The sequence below is a fragment of the Hydractinia symbiolongicarpus genome, chromosome 10 (genome assembly GCF_029227915.1).
Source record: "Hydractinia symbiolongicarpus strain clone_291-10 chromosome 10, HSymV2.1, whole genome shotgun sequence".
NCBI classification, from domain to species: Eukaryota; Metazoa; Cnidaria; class Hydrozoa; order Anthoathecata; family Hydractiniidae; genus Hydractinia; species Hydractinia symbiolongicarpus.
In genome coordinates, this window is record NC_079884.1 from 10,784,903 (window position 1) to 10,805,753 (window position 20,851).

The following is a 20,851-nucleotide window of genomic DNA, read 5'->3' on the forward strand; positions in this document are numbered from 1 at the left end:
TACCAATAGGAACTGAAGAGGCAATCCTGGGTAAATAATTTCAATAATAAAAATAATAATAATAATAATAATAATAATAACGTGAATAAATTTATTTTTGTGTATAGGAAACAAATTATTATTAGTGCGGAAAAAATAATACTATAAACTCTTTTTATAAGAATAATTGTAGACTCAGAATCATACAAATTCTAAGATTATTTACTCAGACTCAATAGCCTCAGGATAGAGGCTGTCTAAAATCTTTTTGCAGGAATCAGCAACAATACAAGAAAATCTCTGAACAGTTATGATTGACAAATCGACTTCTTCATTATTTACTGCTGTAGTTGATGTATGCTTTATTTTATGGAGTTTCAACCCACCTTTACTCTTTCAACGTTTTTCAGGCTTCCGCAAATAAACGAACCTGGTTCAATTTATAAATGAATATGAAATTAGCTGGATCTTTTTAAAAGCTACAGTTTTATTAACAAAAGTCAGATAAAGTTAGCATGCTAAGCGTGAATTTATGATAATGCATTTTCTTAAAAATTACAAAAAGTACTTACATTTTCTGCGATAGATTCTTTTTCATCTTCTGGCATTTCACTTTCTTCTAAAAACTCTAAAATTTCATCAAAATCGTCGTCTAAATAGAAAAAGTTTCTTCCTGCAATGTTTTCTCTTGTCGCTCTGCCATTGTTGAATCAGCGTGCACGGTTAGCTTAAAAATGCGTACTTTCAACATCAGCTAAAAATTGATCTTTGGCCCTTTGAAGTTTACCGATTTTCCAAACCAGGGTTTTTGTCTATCAATTATGATCAGAAGATGGTTTGTAGGGTTTATAATTAACAATGTGATTAATGTAACATCACGTTTTGCAGGATTTGGTTTCTTGTTGAGCAGGAAACAAAAGTAACTACTGGTCATCGCTTAGAATTATTTTGTGCTTTAACTTAGTTAATGTTGCAATATGGTTCGCAGCTCGTGATATAATCTGTTCGGATCAGAGGGCTTCTTATTGTGAAAAACATTTAACGGCTAGTTTGACAAAGTTCTCAACAAACAGCCAGAACATTAGCCAGAATTCACAAAACTTGATAATAATTGGAGCCATAGTTTATATCGCTAGCAATTGGATGACAGTTTTTAATCTCAAGGAAGAATGATAAACATAAAGTTAATCTCTAAATATTAATGAAAATTTCGGGCATGTAACTTAAACAAATCGTTTATTTTCCAGACTGTTACATGATTTTACATATTTTAAATTACGAACAACCACCATTATAACCATAAAAATGCCTTAGCTTCTTCCAACTGTGCAATTTCGAAAGTATTTTAAATTTAACATGGAAAGGCGTTACCATCATATTTTGCAGTTGTGCTTTGGGAGACATTAAATAACCCTGCGTCATGATTCTCCTGCTATATAAAGGCTCCTTTACCATACGACAAATTCTTAGCTCTTCTTTTTATGCCAAACGACCTTTCAATGTTGAAGCATTCAAAATTGAAACAGTAGTAATATCTGTTTTGGTCAATTGCAACGTTGAGTTAGCTTATTCAGATAATGAAAAATACAGAACTTTACTACTTAAAACATTGGATGTATCACATGTTATTTGCGAGGTAGAAAAATTGGTGTGTCCTTGAATCGTTACAAGGATAGAACGACTTTTATAAGTTGCATCGTTAGTTAAGTTGGAAGGCATGTACAATTACCTTTATCCACTTTACCAGGTCCCTAATTTATCTGGCATCTGTACCTAATTCATGCAACAAAACCCACCTAAATAAAGTGCATTTTAATGCTTCTGTTGAAGCGATTTTTCTGCGATTCAAAGGAATTTATTTCTTAGGGTATAAGAGAAGAAACTATTGATATAATTTAAATTCATTTGCTACGAAAATTTACTCCTATTTAAAAGAATAAAGCACATCGTTAACTTTTAGTCAAAGCATTGTCTAATAATTTAGTATCATCATTGATAAACGCCCGCAAGGTATACGAAACTCTCGAATCCCCAAAAAAATTATTCTCAAAAAAAAATTCTCTCCTTAAAGCAGCCATTTTGCTCTATCATGACCGGCGCGATGTTTCCTGATTTCATAGATTTCAGGAAACAAAGTTCCTCTTCGGATTCTGCAGTGAAATTAGTGCGTAAATTACACGCATGCGTTGTTTAGAGCGCGTTTAATATATATTCAACAACTAAATACTGTTTTTTCTCTCTCGCAACAAGCTGTTATCGTTAACTTGTTGTGAACATGGACGATATCGAAACTAAGATTCAAAGCATTGTTCACAATGCCCTTTCAAAGTACCAAGAACACCTAGAGAAAGGTAAGAAGTTATTACGCAAACGTGCGAAATTAGTTAGACTGGCTGATAGTAAAAACTGGGCTACAGTTAATGAGTACTTAAGCGATGATATGGCCTCAGACTCTGACGACGAGAAAAGGATAAGCAGGGCAATAAGATCACCCCACGCGAAAATAGAAAACAGAAAGAAATCCAGAAGTGATAAGAGACGATAAGTATAATGCGCATCATCCTTTTAAGAGAAAATACAAAAGTTATTCTGAGCAGAGTTGTTGAGGTTGTGGTAGGATAGGACATTCGCAATGCCCATTCAACAGAAATCCGAACAGTTCAAGTTCCTACAGACATTCTGTTTCTTTAACCAGGACATTTTTTGTTTTTTGTAATTTTTGTGGCTTAAATAAGCGTTGAAATTGAGATATAGTCAACTTTTTTAATAAGGATAATTTTGGAACATTAGGAGACTACAGAAAGCGTTGTCGGAAAACTATCGAAAAAATTACAAATTCTGGCGAAGCGACCTGGAAGCATCACCTTTCGTTTTAAGCATGGTTAAAGATCACCTTTACAGATTACCTTTACTTTATAGATTACCTTTTTCTTCAAGACAAATCCGTTTTTTCTACGCTAAAAACAACGCGTCTAGTCTAAGACACAGCTATTTCGTTGACGTCCAGCATAAACAAGCTTTTACATCAAGGTTGTATCGAAGAGGTAAAAAGTATGCCATTTTGCTGCAATGCTTTGACAGTTGCCGCAGGAAAAAAGTTGAGATTAGTCATAGATTTGAGGCATGCCAACGAATATCTAAATTTTCCAAAGTTCAAATATGAGGATCTAAAAATTGCTAGACAGCATCTGGAAAAGGAATACTATATTACTACTTTTGATTTAAAAAGTGGTCATCACCATGTTTCTGTTCATGACGAAGACAAAAAATATTTAGGATTTGCATGGACATATAAAAATGGCACAACAAGATTTTTTCAATTTAAAGTTTTACCTTTTGGCTTAGCCATCGCATGCTACGCTTTCACTAAGCTCACTAAACCTCTAGTGAAAAAATGGAGAAAAGGCATACGGAATACTATGTACTTAGATGACGGAATTTAGTCAGCAAAAAGTTTCTACCTGACAAAACTGCACCCTGATATTGTAAAGAATGATTTAGGAAAAGCTAGACTAACAATCAACGTAGAAAAATCAAGTCTTATTCCAAAACAAGCGGGTTCATGGCTTGGCTTTAATATAAATACAAGCACGATGGAGTTTTCTGTACCTCCAGAAAAAATCGAACATTTGGTTACCTTACTTCAAAATTTAAATAAAAGAAATTTCGCTTCAGCTAGAGAGGTTTCCAAGGTTTCTGGCAGAATAATCTCCATGCAGATAGCCATCGGTCCACTAACTTGATTGTTTACACGTTAAATGTATGCTTTCATTGATTCATCTAATACATGGGACACACCCATGTTTATTAATCAAGAGTTGAAAAACGAATTTGATTTTTGACTTCGCAACCTAAACAATTTAAACGGTTATCAAATCAAAACATGTAATGTTTCATCGAAAATTGTCTACTCAGACGCTAGCCATACAGGGTATGGAGGCTATGTGGTACAAAATTTGGGGGATTTATTAGCAACTGGAAAATTCTCACCCCAAGTATCTGGGACTAGTTTAACATCTCACAAACTTTTAGCTGGAAAATTCATTTTACAATCTTTCGGCTTACAACTACAAAACGAAAATGTGCAATGGTTTTCCGACAATATGAATGTGGCTAGAATAATAAAAGTTGGCCGCGCTAAAACACATTTACAAAAGATCGCTATATAAATTTAAGATTTGTGTATGCAATTTGATATCAAATAAACGCTGGGGGATCAACTTTGAAACTTTTAAATTTGTTCAATCGAAATTTGGAGCATTTACGTAAAGTTTTAAAGTTAAAAAATTCAAGCCACCTTGGCTAAAGAACGAGCTGTCTTGGCTACATAATGAGCCGCCTTGGCTAGAGAAGGAGCCGCCTTGGCTAGAGAAGGAGCCAATTTGGCTAGAAAAGGAGCCGCCTTGGCTAGAGAAGGAGCCGCATCTTGGCTACAAAACACGAAAGTTACGTAAAATTATTTGGTTTTATTTAGAACACATCTTGAACGTTGGGATGTGGAAAAAAGTTAGACTCTATTCAGAACAATACCCTTAGACAATAAGCATGTTTACTGCCACAACTTTTCGACGCAGCTTTTGCCGACGAAACATTAAAATTTCCCGATTTCGAAAATTTCGGGAAACAAAGTTTCTTTTCGGGTTCTGCGCTAATTACGCGCATGCACTGTTTAAAACGCGTTTTATATATATGAACTCGACGAAACACAACGCCACCTAATCAATTCAAAAGCAAGAGACATCTCCTAAAACAGATCTTCGAGATAAAGGATGACGCAACAAACAACGATAGTTCAATATTTATTATTCTTTCTAAACATTGTTAAATAGAAAATTATGTTAGTTATTGCTTACGTCGTCATTGAGTAGCAATCTCAAAGGCTTTTCAAACCAAAAAAGTCACCTCTAGCTCGGCCATTACAGAGTACGGTTGTTTTTATCCTGGAGTAGGAGGCGATTACAATAAAAGTAATCGTCTTCGTGCAATGATCCCACGCTGACGTTCTCCTTGTAAACTTTACTTGTATTACTCGTACTTGTACATTATTCACGATTGAGTCAATGATTTTAGCCAGCGCGAAATACCATTTTAGAGTTTCCTTGATGGCAAATAAGATCTATGAAATTGAACCTTGTTTAAGCTAAAAAAGTATTATAAACAAGTGTAATGATTTCGAATTCTGAATACCTTCTTTCATGAGATGAATATGGCATAAGGGTTGAATGTGTCGTTTTACATATATGAAATAATGCAATGTCAATGTTGATCGCACTGCTGATTTAATTGAGTAATTATGCACTGAGAAGTGATATGGATTCGTGTATGTGTACTTCTTAGGAGGTGCGATTATTGTTTAAGAGAAGAATGCTTTTATTTTACAAATTTCAACTATGAGAGAAGCATTTATTTTAGAGGGGCGTAAAAAAGACAACAACTTAAAATAAATCACGTTCTCTAGCCGATGTGTTGCTTTCATTCACACTTTTAAAAATAGAAATTTGAATTTAACATTCAGCACTCTCTTTTAAAAAGGTCTACGAAATGGCTGTTAAAATTTGATTTTAGTGACTTAAACGAAAGTCCAGCGCATTGCGGTGGAAAAGTTTTTAAACACTGAGGACAAAAAAAGCCAACTTAAATTATCTTAAATATCATATTGGGCATTCAAATATAACTGAAAATGACAAAAAAGTTCCCTACATGTATTAGATTTATGTATGATTTATTCGATATAAGTTCTTGCCTTGCTTTAAACTCAAACTTTCTAAAAAAATAAACTTTAAGCATTTTGAACTAGCTAGCTAGCTATATCCTTTCAAATTTTCCATGTCAGTTTATTGTACATGAAGCCAGTCCATGGATCAACAATGACTTAAAACCTTTTTAGAGGTATCAATAACCTTCCTAAAGCTGGTAACATAGCACTTCTTAAAGGGGCTACGGAACAGTTGTTGGTTTTCAACTTTAGTGACTTACACGAAAGTCGAGTTGTGAGCGGTGAAAAAAAAAAAAAACTGGCTTTTTTTCCAGCATGTATGTAATTTACAGACTCAAACATATAGATATATCTAGAATTTTTATCTTCTCCAGCCTTTGTCATATTTTCATCCAGAATGAGTCTTGCTGAAATATTTCTTCGAAGAAAAGTATTAAACCAGCGAGCAAAGTGTGCTGGTCTGTTCATTGCTCAAAACGCGTTTGCCGGATTTTTTAATATGTGCGCGGGATATACGGAATGTGAGCATTTTAAACGGTTCGTAGCACCTTTTACAAATGCAGCTCATTGTGTTGTCTCTGTTCCCTCGTAAAAGCCAAACCCTCTATTTACTGATATTTAATAACTTTCAGACCGTAACTTATTTTACTGACAAAAAGAATACTGAAAGAAAATCTTTTGTTTTTGAAAAATAAGAATAAAAAGCAGCAAATTCATCATAAAAATTAATTATTCGTAAACAGGTTGTCTAGTTTTGTTATCTAGTCTGTGTGGTTCTAAAGTGTGTATTAGTGTGTATAAGTGTGTATGCACCTTCACCTTTTGAGTGGCTTGTTTATTACACGCCATTCTTCGAAATATGCGAGGATTGAGCTTATTGAATCGTTTCGTAGCCCCTTCAATGTATCCTACATAAAAATGTTTTATGAAAAACGCACGATAAAAATCAAACGGTATTAATCAAACGATATAAGTCAAACGGTATAAATAAAGGAAAGAAAATGTCGAATAATTTTCTTTGTAGAAATAACCGAATTTTTTTTTCTCCCAGCGAAAAAATTTACACTTAATAACTTCGGGAAAATTATTCTCCCTAAATTTTTTTTTTCTAAAATTAGTCGCAAAAATTGTGTCCTTTAAGGTGTATAAAGTGCTATAGGTGCGAGAATTAAAACAGGTCCCTTTCTACAGCGAGTTGCTTTTGTTGTTAGCGCTATCTTCCTTAACACTTCTGCTATCAATACCGTTTCCACTTAAAAAGATACTACGAGTAAAAAACAAAAAATAAAAAAGGTCCTGCAATTAACATTTTCTCAAAACATTAAAAAAACTATTGGAACATTAAAAATATTTTATAAATCACTATTTCTATTCAGCATTTCCTTCACTGTTAGATCATCACTTCTTGATTGACGTAGAAGAAGACGTTTCAATATGTAGTAATATAATATCGCGACCAAACACCATACAAAACCCACAATACCAGCACCACGGAATAACATGCGTCCACCAAAGGCGTCATAAAGATATCCACCAGCAATACTGCTTATTAGGGATGCCAGAGCAAAATGAAGACTGTTTAGAATGGCAAACATTGTTGTTAACACTTCCTTAGGACTTATTCTCTTTGTTTGTTCAATAGATGCTGCCCAAAATAAAGCAAAATCTAACGCATGCGACAGTTGACACGGTAAAATAAACCATGGATTGCGCACAACAGAGAAGAAGACAAAACGAATACTAATGGAAAACAAACCAATAATAACACAAGGGACGGCCCCTTGAAGCTTTTTTATGATTGGAGATGCAAATGGGAATACTAAAACTTCACTGAAACAAGCGATTGCAATTGATATGCCCATTATTGACTTAGCAGCGTCCATCTCCTTTTCCATGAAGACAAACACGAAACTATCCATTAGGCCACTCATCGATCCCTTTACCAGAACAGTTAAAAGAAACACAAAATTGTCCAACTTGCAGCATATTCTAAATACTGTTTTTATTAAAATTTTCGTTCCTTTTTGTTCTTTGCTCTCATTTTTAAATGTTGCTTTCCGTACAAGACTAACAACAAATGGGATGGATACAATTAAAAATGGTAAAAACACAAAAAATACTGCACTGTATGGGGATAATTTTGAATGTTTAAAATTATCAGCGGCAAGGCCAGTCACCATACCAGCTACTGCATAACCAATGGAACCAAATACTCTTTGTTGCCCAAACGAGATTTTGCTTTTATGTAAACTAACAATTCTTGTCACAACGGAATCGAGAAAGGAAAGAAAAGGTTGTTCACATACCGAACTTGCTGTAAACACAACTAACATTGCAAAAAACAAAGTTCTAGAACTATCACTTTGTAAACAAACTGTTGAAGATGGTGATTTTTCGGAATTCCTCGAATCATTAGAACTGACATTACCGACGATGTAATGATCACATTTAAATCTTGCAGCTATCCAGGGAGCCGGAAACAGCGTTGAAGCAATACCAACTAACATTACGAATGTAAACAACAACCTCTTTCCAGTACGATCGATTAATACACCCCAGAGTGGTAAAGAAAGAAACGACGCTAACTGACAGATACCAAAGATCAGTCCAGCTTTACTTGCTGATAAACCAGTTGATATCAAAAAGACGACAATATACGGTTTGTACGAACCAAAGAAGCAGTATGTAAAAAAATAAGCAATCTTTGCAGGAATAAGTTGAAATATCAAACATTTGTTGGTTGCTGAATCTGTCGTTGATGAGCTTTTCTAAAAATAAATATTCTTATTGTTACTTACGCAGGAGATTAGTATAGGAAAAATTAAAAATATTAGGATAAAAGGGGAGAAGCAAGACACATTTCTATATGTTCCAGTGGTTTTTTATTCATGACCTCTAAAGCAGTGCCTATTCGCTGTTTCCACAGAAAGTCTTCCTACAAGAAATCCAGTTGCTTTTAGATTCTCATATAATCTGCAAAAGAGATTCTGTTTGTTTATATGGTTTAGCGGACTGCCTGTTTAAGCTAAAATGTTACTGTTAATAAAAAATCGGCGTTTATGTAAAATCTCATATATAGTTTTCAGTTTTGACTCGATTGGAACTCAGACATTAAAAATTTAGTTTCAAATGTAGGTGATCATTTTATGGGAATAGTTTTATGGGATATAAACACCAAATTCAGAACAAAGTTTTTAAAAATATTTGTTGTCGTTTAACTACCCTTTTAAAAAAAATCGCTTCTCATTTAAGAAATCAGTTAGGTGAACCATCATTTTTTTAAAAGATTATTTTTCAGCAAACACAACTTACAAACTGCTCATAGCTTAAAAATTAAGTATTTTTAAATTTTAGATGGCATTTTATTTAAAAAGGTAAAAATAAAAAATAAAACTTTGTTCATCACTAAACGTTTCGGTGTGTTGTTACACCATGATAGAAACACACCGAAACGTTTAGTGATGAACAAAGTTTTATTTTCTATTTTTACGTTTATAATTAAATTGATGTGGGCCAGTTCGCAACCATTTATTAATATATTGATATGGCATTTCTCATGAACTGCCATTGTATGCTTAACTGTGCAGGAGGTAATGGAGATGTCCTGAGGTAGTCAATTTAACCGGAAAAACCAACAAATACTATTTTAGGAAATTTTTAAGCAGCTTCCCTCCATCTACAATCAATAAGTCCATGTGTTTTGTGCATTTTAATTTAAAAAAATCCTTGAGGAAAAATTGTTGCACAACAGCCCCGTGAATAAATATACCAGCTGCTATAGTTAAAAAAGCGAATCTGGAAAACAATAACAGATTATTCAACAATACATAAGATAAACCTAAGAAGAAACACAATTCGTGTAGAAACTCGTCTAAAATTACACCGCTATCTGCTGCTTTTGCTAATTGTTCATTGTGTGACAGAATAAATATTATTGTAAATCTTTTAGATACATCTTAAATATTATCACGAAAGAAAAAAAATGCAGCGACCATTTTCTTGCAGACTACTACTGTTTAACGGTCAGCTTGTTAGAAAGTTAGAAGATAACAATGACTACAAATGATGTCACCACATTTAACAAATTGCAGATAGACATTAACCCTATTCGGATTCGTTCCCCCTCCCCCACTTGACGGTTTTTTATTAATAATTATTTAATGCTATGTCGCATGGCTACAATACTTACCGAGTTTTAGTGTTTATCTATTAGACACCTGCATGAAAAATGTTTAGGTCCCATATCTTTCAAAGGCTTTGATGTTGACTACTACACGAAACTATATAACTCCTATAAAACCCCAAAACTGAATACTTTAGTTGGATAAAGAATTGCAATTTCCATAAATTGCGCGAAGATTTCTGTACTGGCAAAAATAAATTCGCGAAAATTTACCCTAAAACTTTTCGCGACTAAAGTAGTTATGTTTTTAAAATAAATAATCTGATACTGAAATCTTTTTTCTTGATGTGATCGAAAATCATTTGTGAACATATACGTAACTATTTTGTGCGGGCCGTTTTAAAGCTGAACGACTTCTTATTAATTTTTAAGTATCAGATGACATTTGTATACTTAGAGAAAACTATGTTTTTAAAATAAATAATCAATTCCTGAAATCTATTTTCTATATAATATTCTATATAATATACCGTTTAGTTGTGATCGAAAATCATTTGTGAACGTATACGCAACTTGTTTGTGCGGGCCCTAAAAAATGGCTTCGTAACGACATAAAATATGCTTTAAAGGATTTCGTTCCACATTCCTTAGCGAAGATAATAAATAACAAATACAAATAAAAAACTATTATAATCCTACTTCTTCTTCACGAAAATTGTATTCCTCAGTTTCTTCCATGACTGCCAGTTTTTACTTTTTGATGTTGTTAGTCGTTGCTGCTACAGTGTACACAAAGAAATTAATTGGCAAAAATTTCTTTACAGCTTAGGAAAAGAAAATATTGTACAATTTGACAAAGAACTTTGCTTAAATAAACTTAGCTAACAAATGGAATGGCAACACAGATCGCTTAAACCACACAACGTAACTGTTAAAAACAACAACATTAATAACACAACCACGAACTAAAAACAAAGCTATGCTTTGTTATTCTTTTAAGGGGCTCTTAGTGACATGCCGTATAAGTGTTCGCTTCTCGCTTAAAATAATGGAGGCAAGTGGATAATGGTGATCAGCCAAATCTTTTTTTTGTTTATATATCAAAGAGCTCGCTACTCATGCTTATTCAATCGTGTGTTCCGTTTAGGTTTGTAAGAAACTTTAAAACACGTCGTGCCACGTTGTAAGTCTTTTCTTAACAAGTATTCAAGTCACAGATAACGCGATATTGGCACGGCATTCCTCCGGCGATAAGTTTTCCACGCGCTTACTAAACGAATCACAAAGTCTGATTTTGTAAACAAAACGGAAGCTAAGATGACGAAACCCATTTTAGATTTTGTTTCTACATGTTTATATGTTATTTTTTTGCAATATTTTGCTAGCTTGCTATGAATCTTGAATAAGCTATTTTCAAGAAGATTTTGGCTACCTTGGGAGCTAGCACATTTTTAATGATTTTCTCATTTTTATGTTATGCCTTTTATTTTACAAAACACAATTTTATTCATTCTAGTCTTGTGTATATAGCTTCAGCAATGTTTGTTTTTTTGACATAGCTATGTGTTTAATGGCAGCCTAGTGCTATTGAAATATTACCAATAATTTTTAGAAGACACGAACCTCTTTTAAAATACTGTTTGATAATGGCAAGTTGAACCACGATTCTGCAAGGTAACCAAGCACGCAAATTAGGTGCGTGGGTTTTTACTAGATCAATACTGTTCTTTCTCTCTCGCAGCAAGCTGTTATCGTTAACTTAAAAAATAAGACATACTTGACATTTGTTTTTGTTCTTTTATATATTACGACAACCTCTTACTTAAAGAGTATGATACAACTCCCTAACGTATCCTTGAAAGTAAAAGAACACTGCACCAAATAACGACAGTTATTATAATAAAATTAAAATGTTTTTGAAAACATTGTTATGCAAGGAGCTATTGCATTGTCGCCATTGAGGAGCAATCTCGAAGGTGTTTCCAACTGCAGAACAACCTCGAATTCGGCAATTACATAGTATGCTGATTTTTATCCCGTAATAGAAGGCGATTACAAAGTAAGTAATTGTTTTTCACGCGATGATCTAACGCCGGCTCTCTTGTTATAATCTTGACTTGTATTAATTTTGTATTTCTATATTGTTCACTACGATTTCAGCCAGCGTAAAATACCAATGTTTACCAAAAAATTAGTCGTTTTTCGTGTTTGCCAGGAAAATGTGAAAAGAAAGTTATGTTTTTTTTATGGCTCTCTGTGGATGTTTGACTGATAAATATCTGTAGCTACTAAGCGGTCCACCTAGAGGAGCATATGACATGGTGTACCTGTATGAACTACTTAATTGAGCATCGCTAACCAACAATATTGCGACCTTCAAAAGGGCTTATACCATAAAATCAAACATGTATGCTGGGTGACTTTTTTAGTTGTATCTCAAGATTAAACCAAAATTCCAGCCATTTTGTTGCTTTTGAAAATGACATGGCAAAGAGCGTTCTATTAAACATGAGGAAATATCCGTGAAGTGCTTTTCTGATTACATGTATTTACTGCTTGGCTGAGAAAAGAATCTCTTACCATTAATAAACAAGCTCATTTTGCGAACTAAATATTTCTGGGTGGCTGTTTTAGCTAATTTCTATTTAATTTTGTGAAGCCACAACCTAATGGTTATAACTCTCGCACTTTGTGCAGGAGATCGGGATTTGATTGCACTTAGCGTCTATTTAATATAGACGACTGAATGTTACCATAGCCAGGGTTAACCCAAGCGAAGTGAGGGAAATTGGGGAGATGGCACACTGTGTGGGTCTTTGGATGTTGACGAGTTGTCTGGTAGAGCGCGGACCTTAATTGGGTCTGCGTAGCTCAAAATGCGCATTAAATAAACTAGGACTTCCCATATAAGCCATGGCTCCTCCTGGAAAACATGATCTATCCCTCGACATTTGTGAGGCTAGCGATGTACAATATAGGCTATCTATATCAATATATCATAGTCGAAACAAGTACAAAAAGGCTATTAATAGTGGTAGTGTGACAAAAATTATAAATATATATTTATTGATATAAGGTTTGTATTTTTGGCAACTTTAAAGTTGGTTAGATAGCTAGCTGCAAACATATTTTACTTATTCCTCAAAAAAGTTTACTTTTTATCGTAAAATCTAATATGTATACTTAGTCACCTAAACTTAGTGGCTAATATATCTTAATAATAAGTTATATAACTATTTTCTTACAAAGTTAGCTAGCTTTCATTCTAGCTAGCTACAATCCCTCACAAAAATTCTGAGGCTGACTCCCCTTCCCCCTAAATTTAAAGTTCTGTCTCTGAAGTGCAGGTTTGGCTTCCCTACACACGTTTTGCTTCTTTCGCATTTAACATTGAGGTAGGGGAGGAGAAAGCTATCATAAAAAACAAGACACATCTTATTAATTGCAGTCTGAATAATTTTTGTGACGGATTGTAGTTAGCTAAGTTATGCACACAGAAATGATGTGATGTCCATGTATTGTTGTTATTGTCACACTCCTGCTAAAATGTTTTTATTTTCCCGTTTAGGACACATTTATAGTATACATATTTTTGGCTCAACTCACTTGTTAATCAGGTTTTTTTATTAGTAACGGTTCTGGCATAAAGCAAACCAAGATAGCTAGCTAGAACTTTCTTTTAGAAGGTGAAGACGCAATAAATATATTGCTCTTTTTACGAACTTTTTTTTATCACGGGTCCTTCTTTTCTGAAGAATTTGATTTAATGTTCTTAGAAGTAAACGCAGTTTTTTAAGGTTATATTAATTGTAGGGCCACCTATGTTTAAAACTGTGTTAGACGAAGGTTTTAACGTGGAAGGCATAACATGCAATATATCTTGTGAAAGCCTCAGTCAATCTGTATTCACGACAGGTTAACTTATTGTGTTTAATCGATCAAGTATCAAAGATCTACTACTATAAGATAGTACTACCCAGTAAATGATACAACATGTGGCCTAAAAAAAATCATATCTAAATGATTTCTTAGCTTTATGTAGAATTAGTTTTCCAAAAATTGTCTATTTTTTTGTATATAAATACAATACATAATTTTCTTTAAAAAAATCATTCACCCTAGAAGTATATGTATTACAAAAGTATACGTATTACAAATTTTTTGTCTAAAAACACCCTGTAACATTTACTTTTAAAAGCTTTATTGGACTTTGTTTTATAGTTCAAATAAATGAGAGTACCCTTTAGTTATACCCGACATAGGACACCAACTTAGCCGATCATACTAATAGCCACCTTAAATATAGTCTTTCCTACCGGCCATAATTTAAAAAAAAAACAAAATTCGAGGGTGCTTATAAGTAAACATACTTTCACCCTGAGTGTTTATATTGCTCTAACTACACTACATTTTGGTGAATGTTTGACGAAATTAGAGAAATTTGTTTCTTCTTAAGAAATATTTGGACTTGCTAAATTCGCGAAAATTAGTTGTCTATAAATTTTCTTTTTCAAACTTTGTCGCAAAGATTGTGTGCCTTCAAATGTACGAGGTGCTTTCAGATGTACGAGGTGCTATAGGTGCGAGGATATATACCGCTATCATGTGTCTTATCTGCAGTTAATTAATTTTTTTGTTAGCTTTATCTTCCTCAACACTTCTTCTATCAATACCGTTTTCACTCACAAAAAAAAAATGCTAAGGGTAAAAAACAACAAGAAATACACGAAAGGTCAAGTAACTTTTAAAACATTTTATTAAAACATTAAAAATATTAATGAAACTTCCATTCAAAATAATTTATAAATCATTATTTCTATTCAGCATTTCCTTCACTGTTAGATCATCACTTCTTGATTGACGTAGAAGAAGACGTTTCAATATGTAGTAATATAATATCGCGACCAAACACCATACAAAACCCACAATACCAGCACCACGGAATAACATGCGTCCACCAAAGGCGTCATAAAGATATCCACCAGCAATACTGCTTATTAGGGATGCCAGAGCAAAATGAAGACTGTTTAGAATGGCAAACATTGTTGTTAACACTTCCTTAGGACTTATTCTCTTTGTTTGTTCAATAGATGCTGCCCAAAATAAAGCAAAATCTAACGCATGCGACAGTTGACACGGTAAAATAAACCATGGATTGCGCACAACAGAGAAGAAGACAAAACGAATACTAATGGAAAACAAACCAATAATAACACAAGGGACGGCCCCTTGAAGCTTTTTTATGATTGGAGATGCAAATGGGAATACTAAAACTTCACTGAAACAAGCGATTGCAATTGATATGCCCATTATTGACTTAGCAGCGTCCATCTCCTTTTCCATGAAGACAAACACGAAACTATCCATTAGGCCACTCATCGATCCCTTTACCAGAACAGTTAAAAGAAACACAAAATTGTCCAACTTGCAGCATATTCTAAATACTGTTTTTATTAAAATTTTCGTTCCTTTTTGTTCTTTGCTCTCATTTTTAAATGTTGCTTTCCGTACAAGACTAACAACAAATGGGATGGATACAATTAAAAATGGTAAAAACACAAAAAATACTGCACTGTATGGGGATAATTTTGAATGTTTAAAATTATCAGCGGCAAGGCCAGTCACCATACCAGCTACTGCATAACCAATGGAACCAAATACTCTTTGTTGCCCAAACGAGATTTTGCTTTTATGTAAACTAACAATTCTTGTCACAACGGAATCGAGAAAGGAAAGAAAAGGTTGTTCACATACCGAACTTGCTGTAAACACAACTAACATTGCAAAAAACAAAGTTCTAGAACTATCACTTTGTAAACAAACTGCTGAAGATGGTGATTTTTCGGAATTCCTCGAATCATTAGAACTGACATTACCGACGATGTAATGATCACATTTATATCTTGCAGCTATCCAGGGAGCCGGAAACAGCGTTGAAGCAATACCAACTAACATTACGAATGTAAACAACAACCTCTTTCCAGTACGATCGATTAATACACCCCAGAGTGGTAAAGAAAGAAACGACGCTAACTGACAGATACCAAAGATCAGTCCAGCTTTACTTGCTGATAAACCAGTTGATATCAAAAAGACGACAATATACGGTTTGTACGAACCAAAGAAGCAGTATGTAAAAAAATAAGCAATCTTTGCAGGAATAAGTTGAAATATCAAACATTTGTTGGTTGATGAATCTGGCGTTGATGAGCTTTTCTAAAAATAAATATTCTTATTGTTACTTACGCAGGAGATTAGTATAGGAAAAATTAAAAATATTAGGATAAAAGGGGAGAAGCAAGACACATTTCTATATGTTCCAGTGGTTTTTTATTCATGACCTCTAAAGCAGTGCCTATTCGCTGTTTCCACAGAAAGTCTTCCTACAAGAAATCCAGTTGCTTTTAGATTCTCATATAATCTGCAAAAGAGATTCTGTTTGTTTATATGGTTTAGCGGACTGCCTGTTTAAGCTAAAATGTTACTGTTAATAAAAAATCGGCGTTTATGTAAAATCTCATATATAGTTTTCAGTTTTGACTCGATTGGAACTCAGACATTAAAAATTTAGTTTCAAATGTAGGTGATCATTTTATGGGAATAGTTTTATGGGATATAAACACCAAATTCAGAACAAAGTTTTTAAAAATATTTGTTGTCGTTTAACTACCCTTTTAAAAAAAATCGCTTCTCATTTAAGAAATCAGTTAGGTGAACCATCATTTTTTTAAAAGATTATTTTTCAGCAAACACAACTTACAAACTGCTCATAGCTTAAAAATTAAGTATTTTTAAATTTTAGATGGCATTTTATTTAAAAAGGTAAAAATAAAAAATAAAACTTTGTTCATCACTAAACGTTTCGGTGTGTTGTTACACCATGATAGAAACACACCGAAACGTTTAGTGATGAACAAAGTTTTATTTTCTATTTTTACGTTTATAATTAAATTGATGTGGGCCAGTTCGCAACCATTTATTAATATATTGATATGGCATTTCTCATGAACTGCCATTGTATGCTTAACTGTGCAGGAGGTAATGGAGATGTCCTGAGGTAGTCAATTTAACCGGAAAAACCAACAAATACTATTTTAGGAAATTTTTAAGCAGCTTCCCTCCATCTACAATCAATAAGTCCATGTGTTTTGTGCATTTTAATTTAAAAAAATCCTTGAGGAAAAATTGTTGCACAACAGCCCCGTGAATAAATATACCAGCTGCTATAGTTAAAAAAGCGAATCTGGAAAACAATAACAGATTATTCAACAATACATAAGATAAACCTAAGAAGAAACACAATTCGTGTAGAAACTCGTCTAAAATTACACCGCTATCTGCTGCTTTTGCTAATTGTTCATTGTGTGACAGAATAAATATTATTGTAAATCTTTTAGATACATCTTAAATATTATCACGAAAGAAAAAAAATGCAGCGACCATTTTCTTGCAGACTACTACTGTTTAACGGTCAGCTTGTTAGAAAGTTAGAAGATAACAATGACTACAAATGATGTCACCACATTTAACAAATTGCAGATAGACATTAACCCTATACGGATTCGTTCCCCCTCCCCCACTTGACGGTTTTTTATTAATAATTATTTAATGCTATGTCGCATGGCTACAATACTTACCGAGTTTTAGTGTTTATCTATTAGACACCTGCATGAAAAATGTTTAGGTCCCATATCTTTCAAAGGTTTTGATGTTGACTACTACACGAAACTATATAACTCCTATAAAACCCCAAAACTGAATACTTTAGTTGGATAAAGAATTGCAATTTCCATAAATTGCGCGAAGATTTCTGTACTGGCAAAAATAAATTCGCGAAAATTTACCCTAAAACTTTTCGCGACTAAAGTAGTTATGTTTTTAAAATAAATAATCTGATACTGAAATCTTTTTTCTTGATGTGATCGAAAATCATTTGTGAACATATACGTAACTATTTTGTGCGGGCCGTTTTAAAGCTGAACGACTTCTTATTAATTTTTAAGTATCAGATGACATTTGTATACTTAGAGAAAACTATGTTTTTAAAATAAATAATCAATTCCTGAAATCTATTTTCTATATAATATTCTATATAATATACCGTTTAGTTGTGATCGAAAATCATTTGTGAACGTATACGCAACTTGTTTGTGCGGGCCCTAAAAAATGGCTTCGTAACGACATAAAATATGCTTTAAAGGATTTCGTTCCACATTCCTTAGCGAAGATAATAAATAACAAATACAAATAAAAAACTATTATAATCCTACTTCTTCTTCACGAAAATTGTATTCCTCAGTTTCTTCCATGACTGCCAGTTTTTACTTTTTGATGTTGTTAGTCGTTGCTGCTACAGTGTACACAAAGAAATTAATTGGCAAAAATTTCTTTACAGCTTAGGAAAAGAAAATATTGTACAATTTGACAAAGAACTTTGCTTAAATAAACTTAGCTAACAAATGGAATGGCAACACAGATCGCTTAAACCACACAACGTAACTGTTAAAAACAACAACATTAATAACACAACCACGAACTAAAAACAAAGCTATGCTTTGTTATTCTTTTAAGGGGCTCTTAGTGACATGCCGTATAAGTGTTCGCTTCTCGCTTAAAATAATGGAGGCAAGTGGATAATGGTGATCAGCCAAATCTTTTTTTTGTTTATATATCAAAGAGCTCGCTACTCATGCTTATTCAATCGTGTGTTCCGTTTAGGTTTGTAAGAAACTTTAAAACACGTCGTGCCACGTTGTAAGTCTTTTCTTAACAAGTATTCAAGTCACAGATAACGCGATATTGGCACGGCATTCCTCCGGCGATAAGTTTTCCACGCGCTTACTAAACGAATCACAAAGTCTGATTTTGTAAACAAAACGGAAGCTAAGATGACGAAACCCATTTTAGATTTTGTTTCTACATGTTTATATGTTATTTTTTTGCAATATTTTGCTAGCTTGCTATGAATCTTGAATAAGCTATTTTCAAGAAGATTTTGGCTACCTTGGGAGCTAGCACATTTTTAATGATTTTCTCATTTTTATGTTATGCCTTTTATTTTACAAAACACAATTTTATTCATTCTAGTCTTGTGTATATAGCTTCAGCAATGTTTGTTTTTTTGACATAGCTATGTGTTTAATGGCAGCCTAGTGCTATTGAAATATTACCAATAATTTTTAGAAGACACGAACCTCTTTTAAAATACTGTTTGATAATGGCAAGTTGAACCACGATTCTGCAAGGTAACCAAGCACGCAAATTAGGTGCGTGGGTTTTTACTAGATCAATACTGTTCTTTCTCTCTCGCAGCAAGCTGTTATCGTTAACTTAAAAAATAAGACATACTTGACATTTGTTTTTGTTCTTTTATATATTACGACAACCTCTTACTTAAAGAGTATGATACAACTCCCTAACGTATCCTTGAAAGTAAAAGAACACTGCACCAAATAACGACAGTTATTATAATAAAATTAAAATGTTTTTGAAAACATTGTTATGCAAGGAGCTATTGCATTGTCGCCATTGAGGAGCAATCTCGAAGGTGTTTCCAACTGCAGAACAACCTCGAATTCGGCAATTACATAGTATGCTGATTTTTATCCCGTAATAGAAGGCGATTACAAAGTAAGTAATTGTTTTTCACGCGATGATCTAACGCCGGCTCTCTTGTTATAATCTTGACTTGTATTAATTTTGTATTTCTATATTGTTCACTACGATTTCAGCCAGCGTAAAATACCAATGTTTACCAAAAAATTAGTCGTTTTTCGTGTTTGCCAGGAAAATGTGAAAAGAAAGTTATGTTTTTTTTATGGCTCTCTGTGGATGTTTGACTGATAAATATCTGTAGCTACTAAGCGGTCCACCTAGAGGAGCATATGACATGGTGTACCTGTATGAACTACTTAATTGAGCATCGCTAACCAACAATATTGCGACCTTCAAAAGGGCTTATACCATAAAATCAAACATGTATGCTGGGTGACTTTTTTAGTTGTATCTCAAGATTAAACCAAAATTCCAGCCATTTTGTTGCTTTTGAAAATGACATGGCAAAGAGCGTTCTATTAAACATGAGGAAATATCCGTGAAGTGCTTTTCTGATTACATGTATTTACTGCTTGGCTGAGAAAAGAATCTCTTACCATTAATAAACAAGCTCATTTTGCGAACTAAATATTTCTGGGTGGCTGTTTTAGCTAATTTCTATTTAATTTTGTGAAGCCACAACCTAATGGTTATAACTCTCGCACTTTGTGCAGGAGATCGGGATTTGATTGCACTTAGCGTCTATTTAATATAGACGACTGAATGTTACCATAGCCAGGGTTAACCCAAGCGAAGTGAGGGAAATTGGGGAGATGGCACACTGTGTGGGTCTTTGGATGTTGACGAGTTGTCTGGTAGAGCGCGGACCTTAATTGGGTCTGCGTAGCTCAAAATGCGCATTAAATAAACTAGGACTTCCCATATAAGCCATGGCTCCTCCTGGAAAACATGATCTATCCCTCGACATTTGTGAGGCTAGCGATGTACAATATAGGCTATCTATATCAATATATCATAGTCGAAACAAGTACAAAAAGGCTATTAATAGTGGTAGTGTGACAAAAATTATAAATATATATTTATTGATATAAGGTTTGTATTTTTGGCAACTTTAAAGTTGGTTAGATAGCTAGCTGCAAACATATTTTACTTATTCCTCAAAAAAGTTTACTTTTTATCGTAAAATCTAATATGTATACTTAGTCACCTAAACTTAGTGGCTAATATATCTTAATAATAAGTTATATAACTATTTTCTTACAAAGTTAGCTAGCTTTCATTCTAGCTAGCTACAATCCCTCACAAAAATTCTGAGGCTGACTCCCCTTCCCCCTAAATTTAAAGTTCTGTCTCTGAAGTGCAGGTTTGGCTTCCCTACACACGTTTTGCTTCTTTCGCATTTAACATTGAGGTAGGGGAGGAGAAAGCTATCATAAAAAACAAGACACATCTTATTAATTGCAGTCTGAATAATTTTT

At 33.6% G+C, this 20,851-nt stretch overlaps 2 protein-coding genes across 2 annotated transcripts; both read right to left on the reverse strand.

The window, feature by feature from the left end:
- Window positions 1–6,372: 6,372 nt before the first annotated feature.
- LOC130612413 (major facilitator superfamily domain-containing protein 6-like) lies at window positions 6,373–11,587 on the reverse strand. Its single transcript, XM_057433717.1, has 3 exons — window positions 11,442–11,587; window positions 10,518–10,597; window positions 6,373–8,463 (listed from the first exon to the last, which is right to left on the reverse strand). Exons 2-3 carry the CDS (start codon window positions 10,554–10,556, stop codon window positions 7,048–7,050), a joined length of 1,455 nt encoding a protein of 484 aa, XP_057289700.1. The 5' UTR covers window positions 10,557–10,597; window positions 11,442–11,587; the 3' UTR covers window positions 6,373–7,047.
- A 2,794-nt stretch (window positions 11,588–14,381) lies between these two features.
- On the reverse strand, window positions 14,382–19,152 carry LOC130612415 (major facilitator superfamily domain-containing protein 6-like). Its single transcript, XM_057433719.1, has 3 exons — window positions 19,013–19,152; window positions 18,089–18,168; window positions 14,382–16,034 (listed from the first exon to the last, which is right to left on the reverse strand). Exons 2-3 carry the CDS (start codon window positions 18,125–18,127, stop codon window positions 14,619–14,621), a joined length of 1,455 nt encoding a protein of 484 aa, XP_057289702.1. The 5' UTR covers window positions 18,128–18,168; window positions 19,013–19,152; the 3' UTR covers window positions 14,382–14,618.
- Between the last annotated feature and the right edge of the window lie 1,699 nt (window positions 19,153–20,851).

Bases quoted from the DNA above. Each gene is read 5' to 3' on its own strand.
- LOC130612415 (XM_057433719.1), bottom strand. From the start codon at position 18,127: ATGGAAGAAACTGAGGAATACAATTTTCGTGAAGAAGAA. The intron at 16,035-18,088 runs GTAGGATTATAA...ATTTATTTTTAG, and splicing joins ACAATTTTCGTGAAGAAGAA to AAAAGCTCATCAACGCCAGA.
- LOC130612413 (XM_057433717.1), bottom strand. From the start codon at position 10,556: ATGGAAGAAACTGAGGAATACAATTTTCGTGAAGAAGAA. The intron at 8,464-10,517 runs GTAGGATTATAA...ATTTATTTTTAG, and splicing joins ACAATTTTCGTGAAGAAGAA to AAAAGCTCATCAACGACAGA.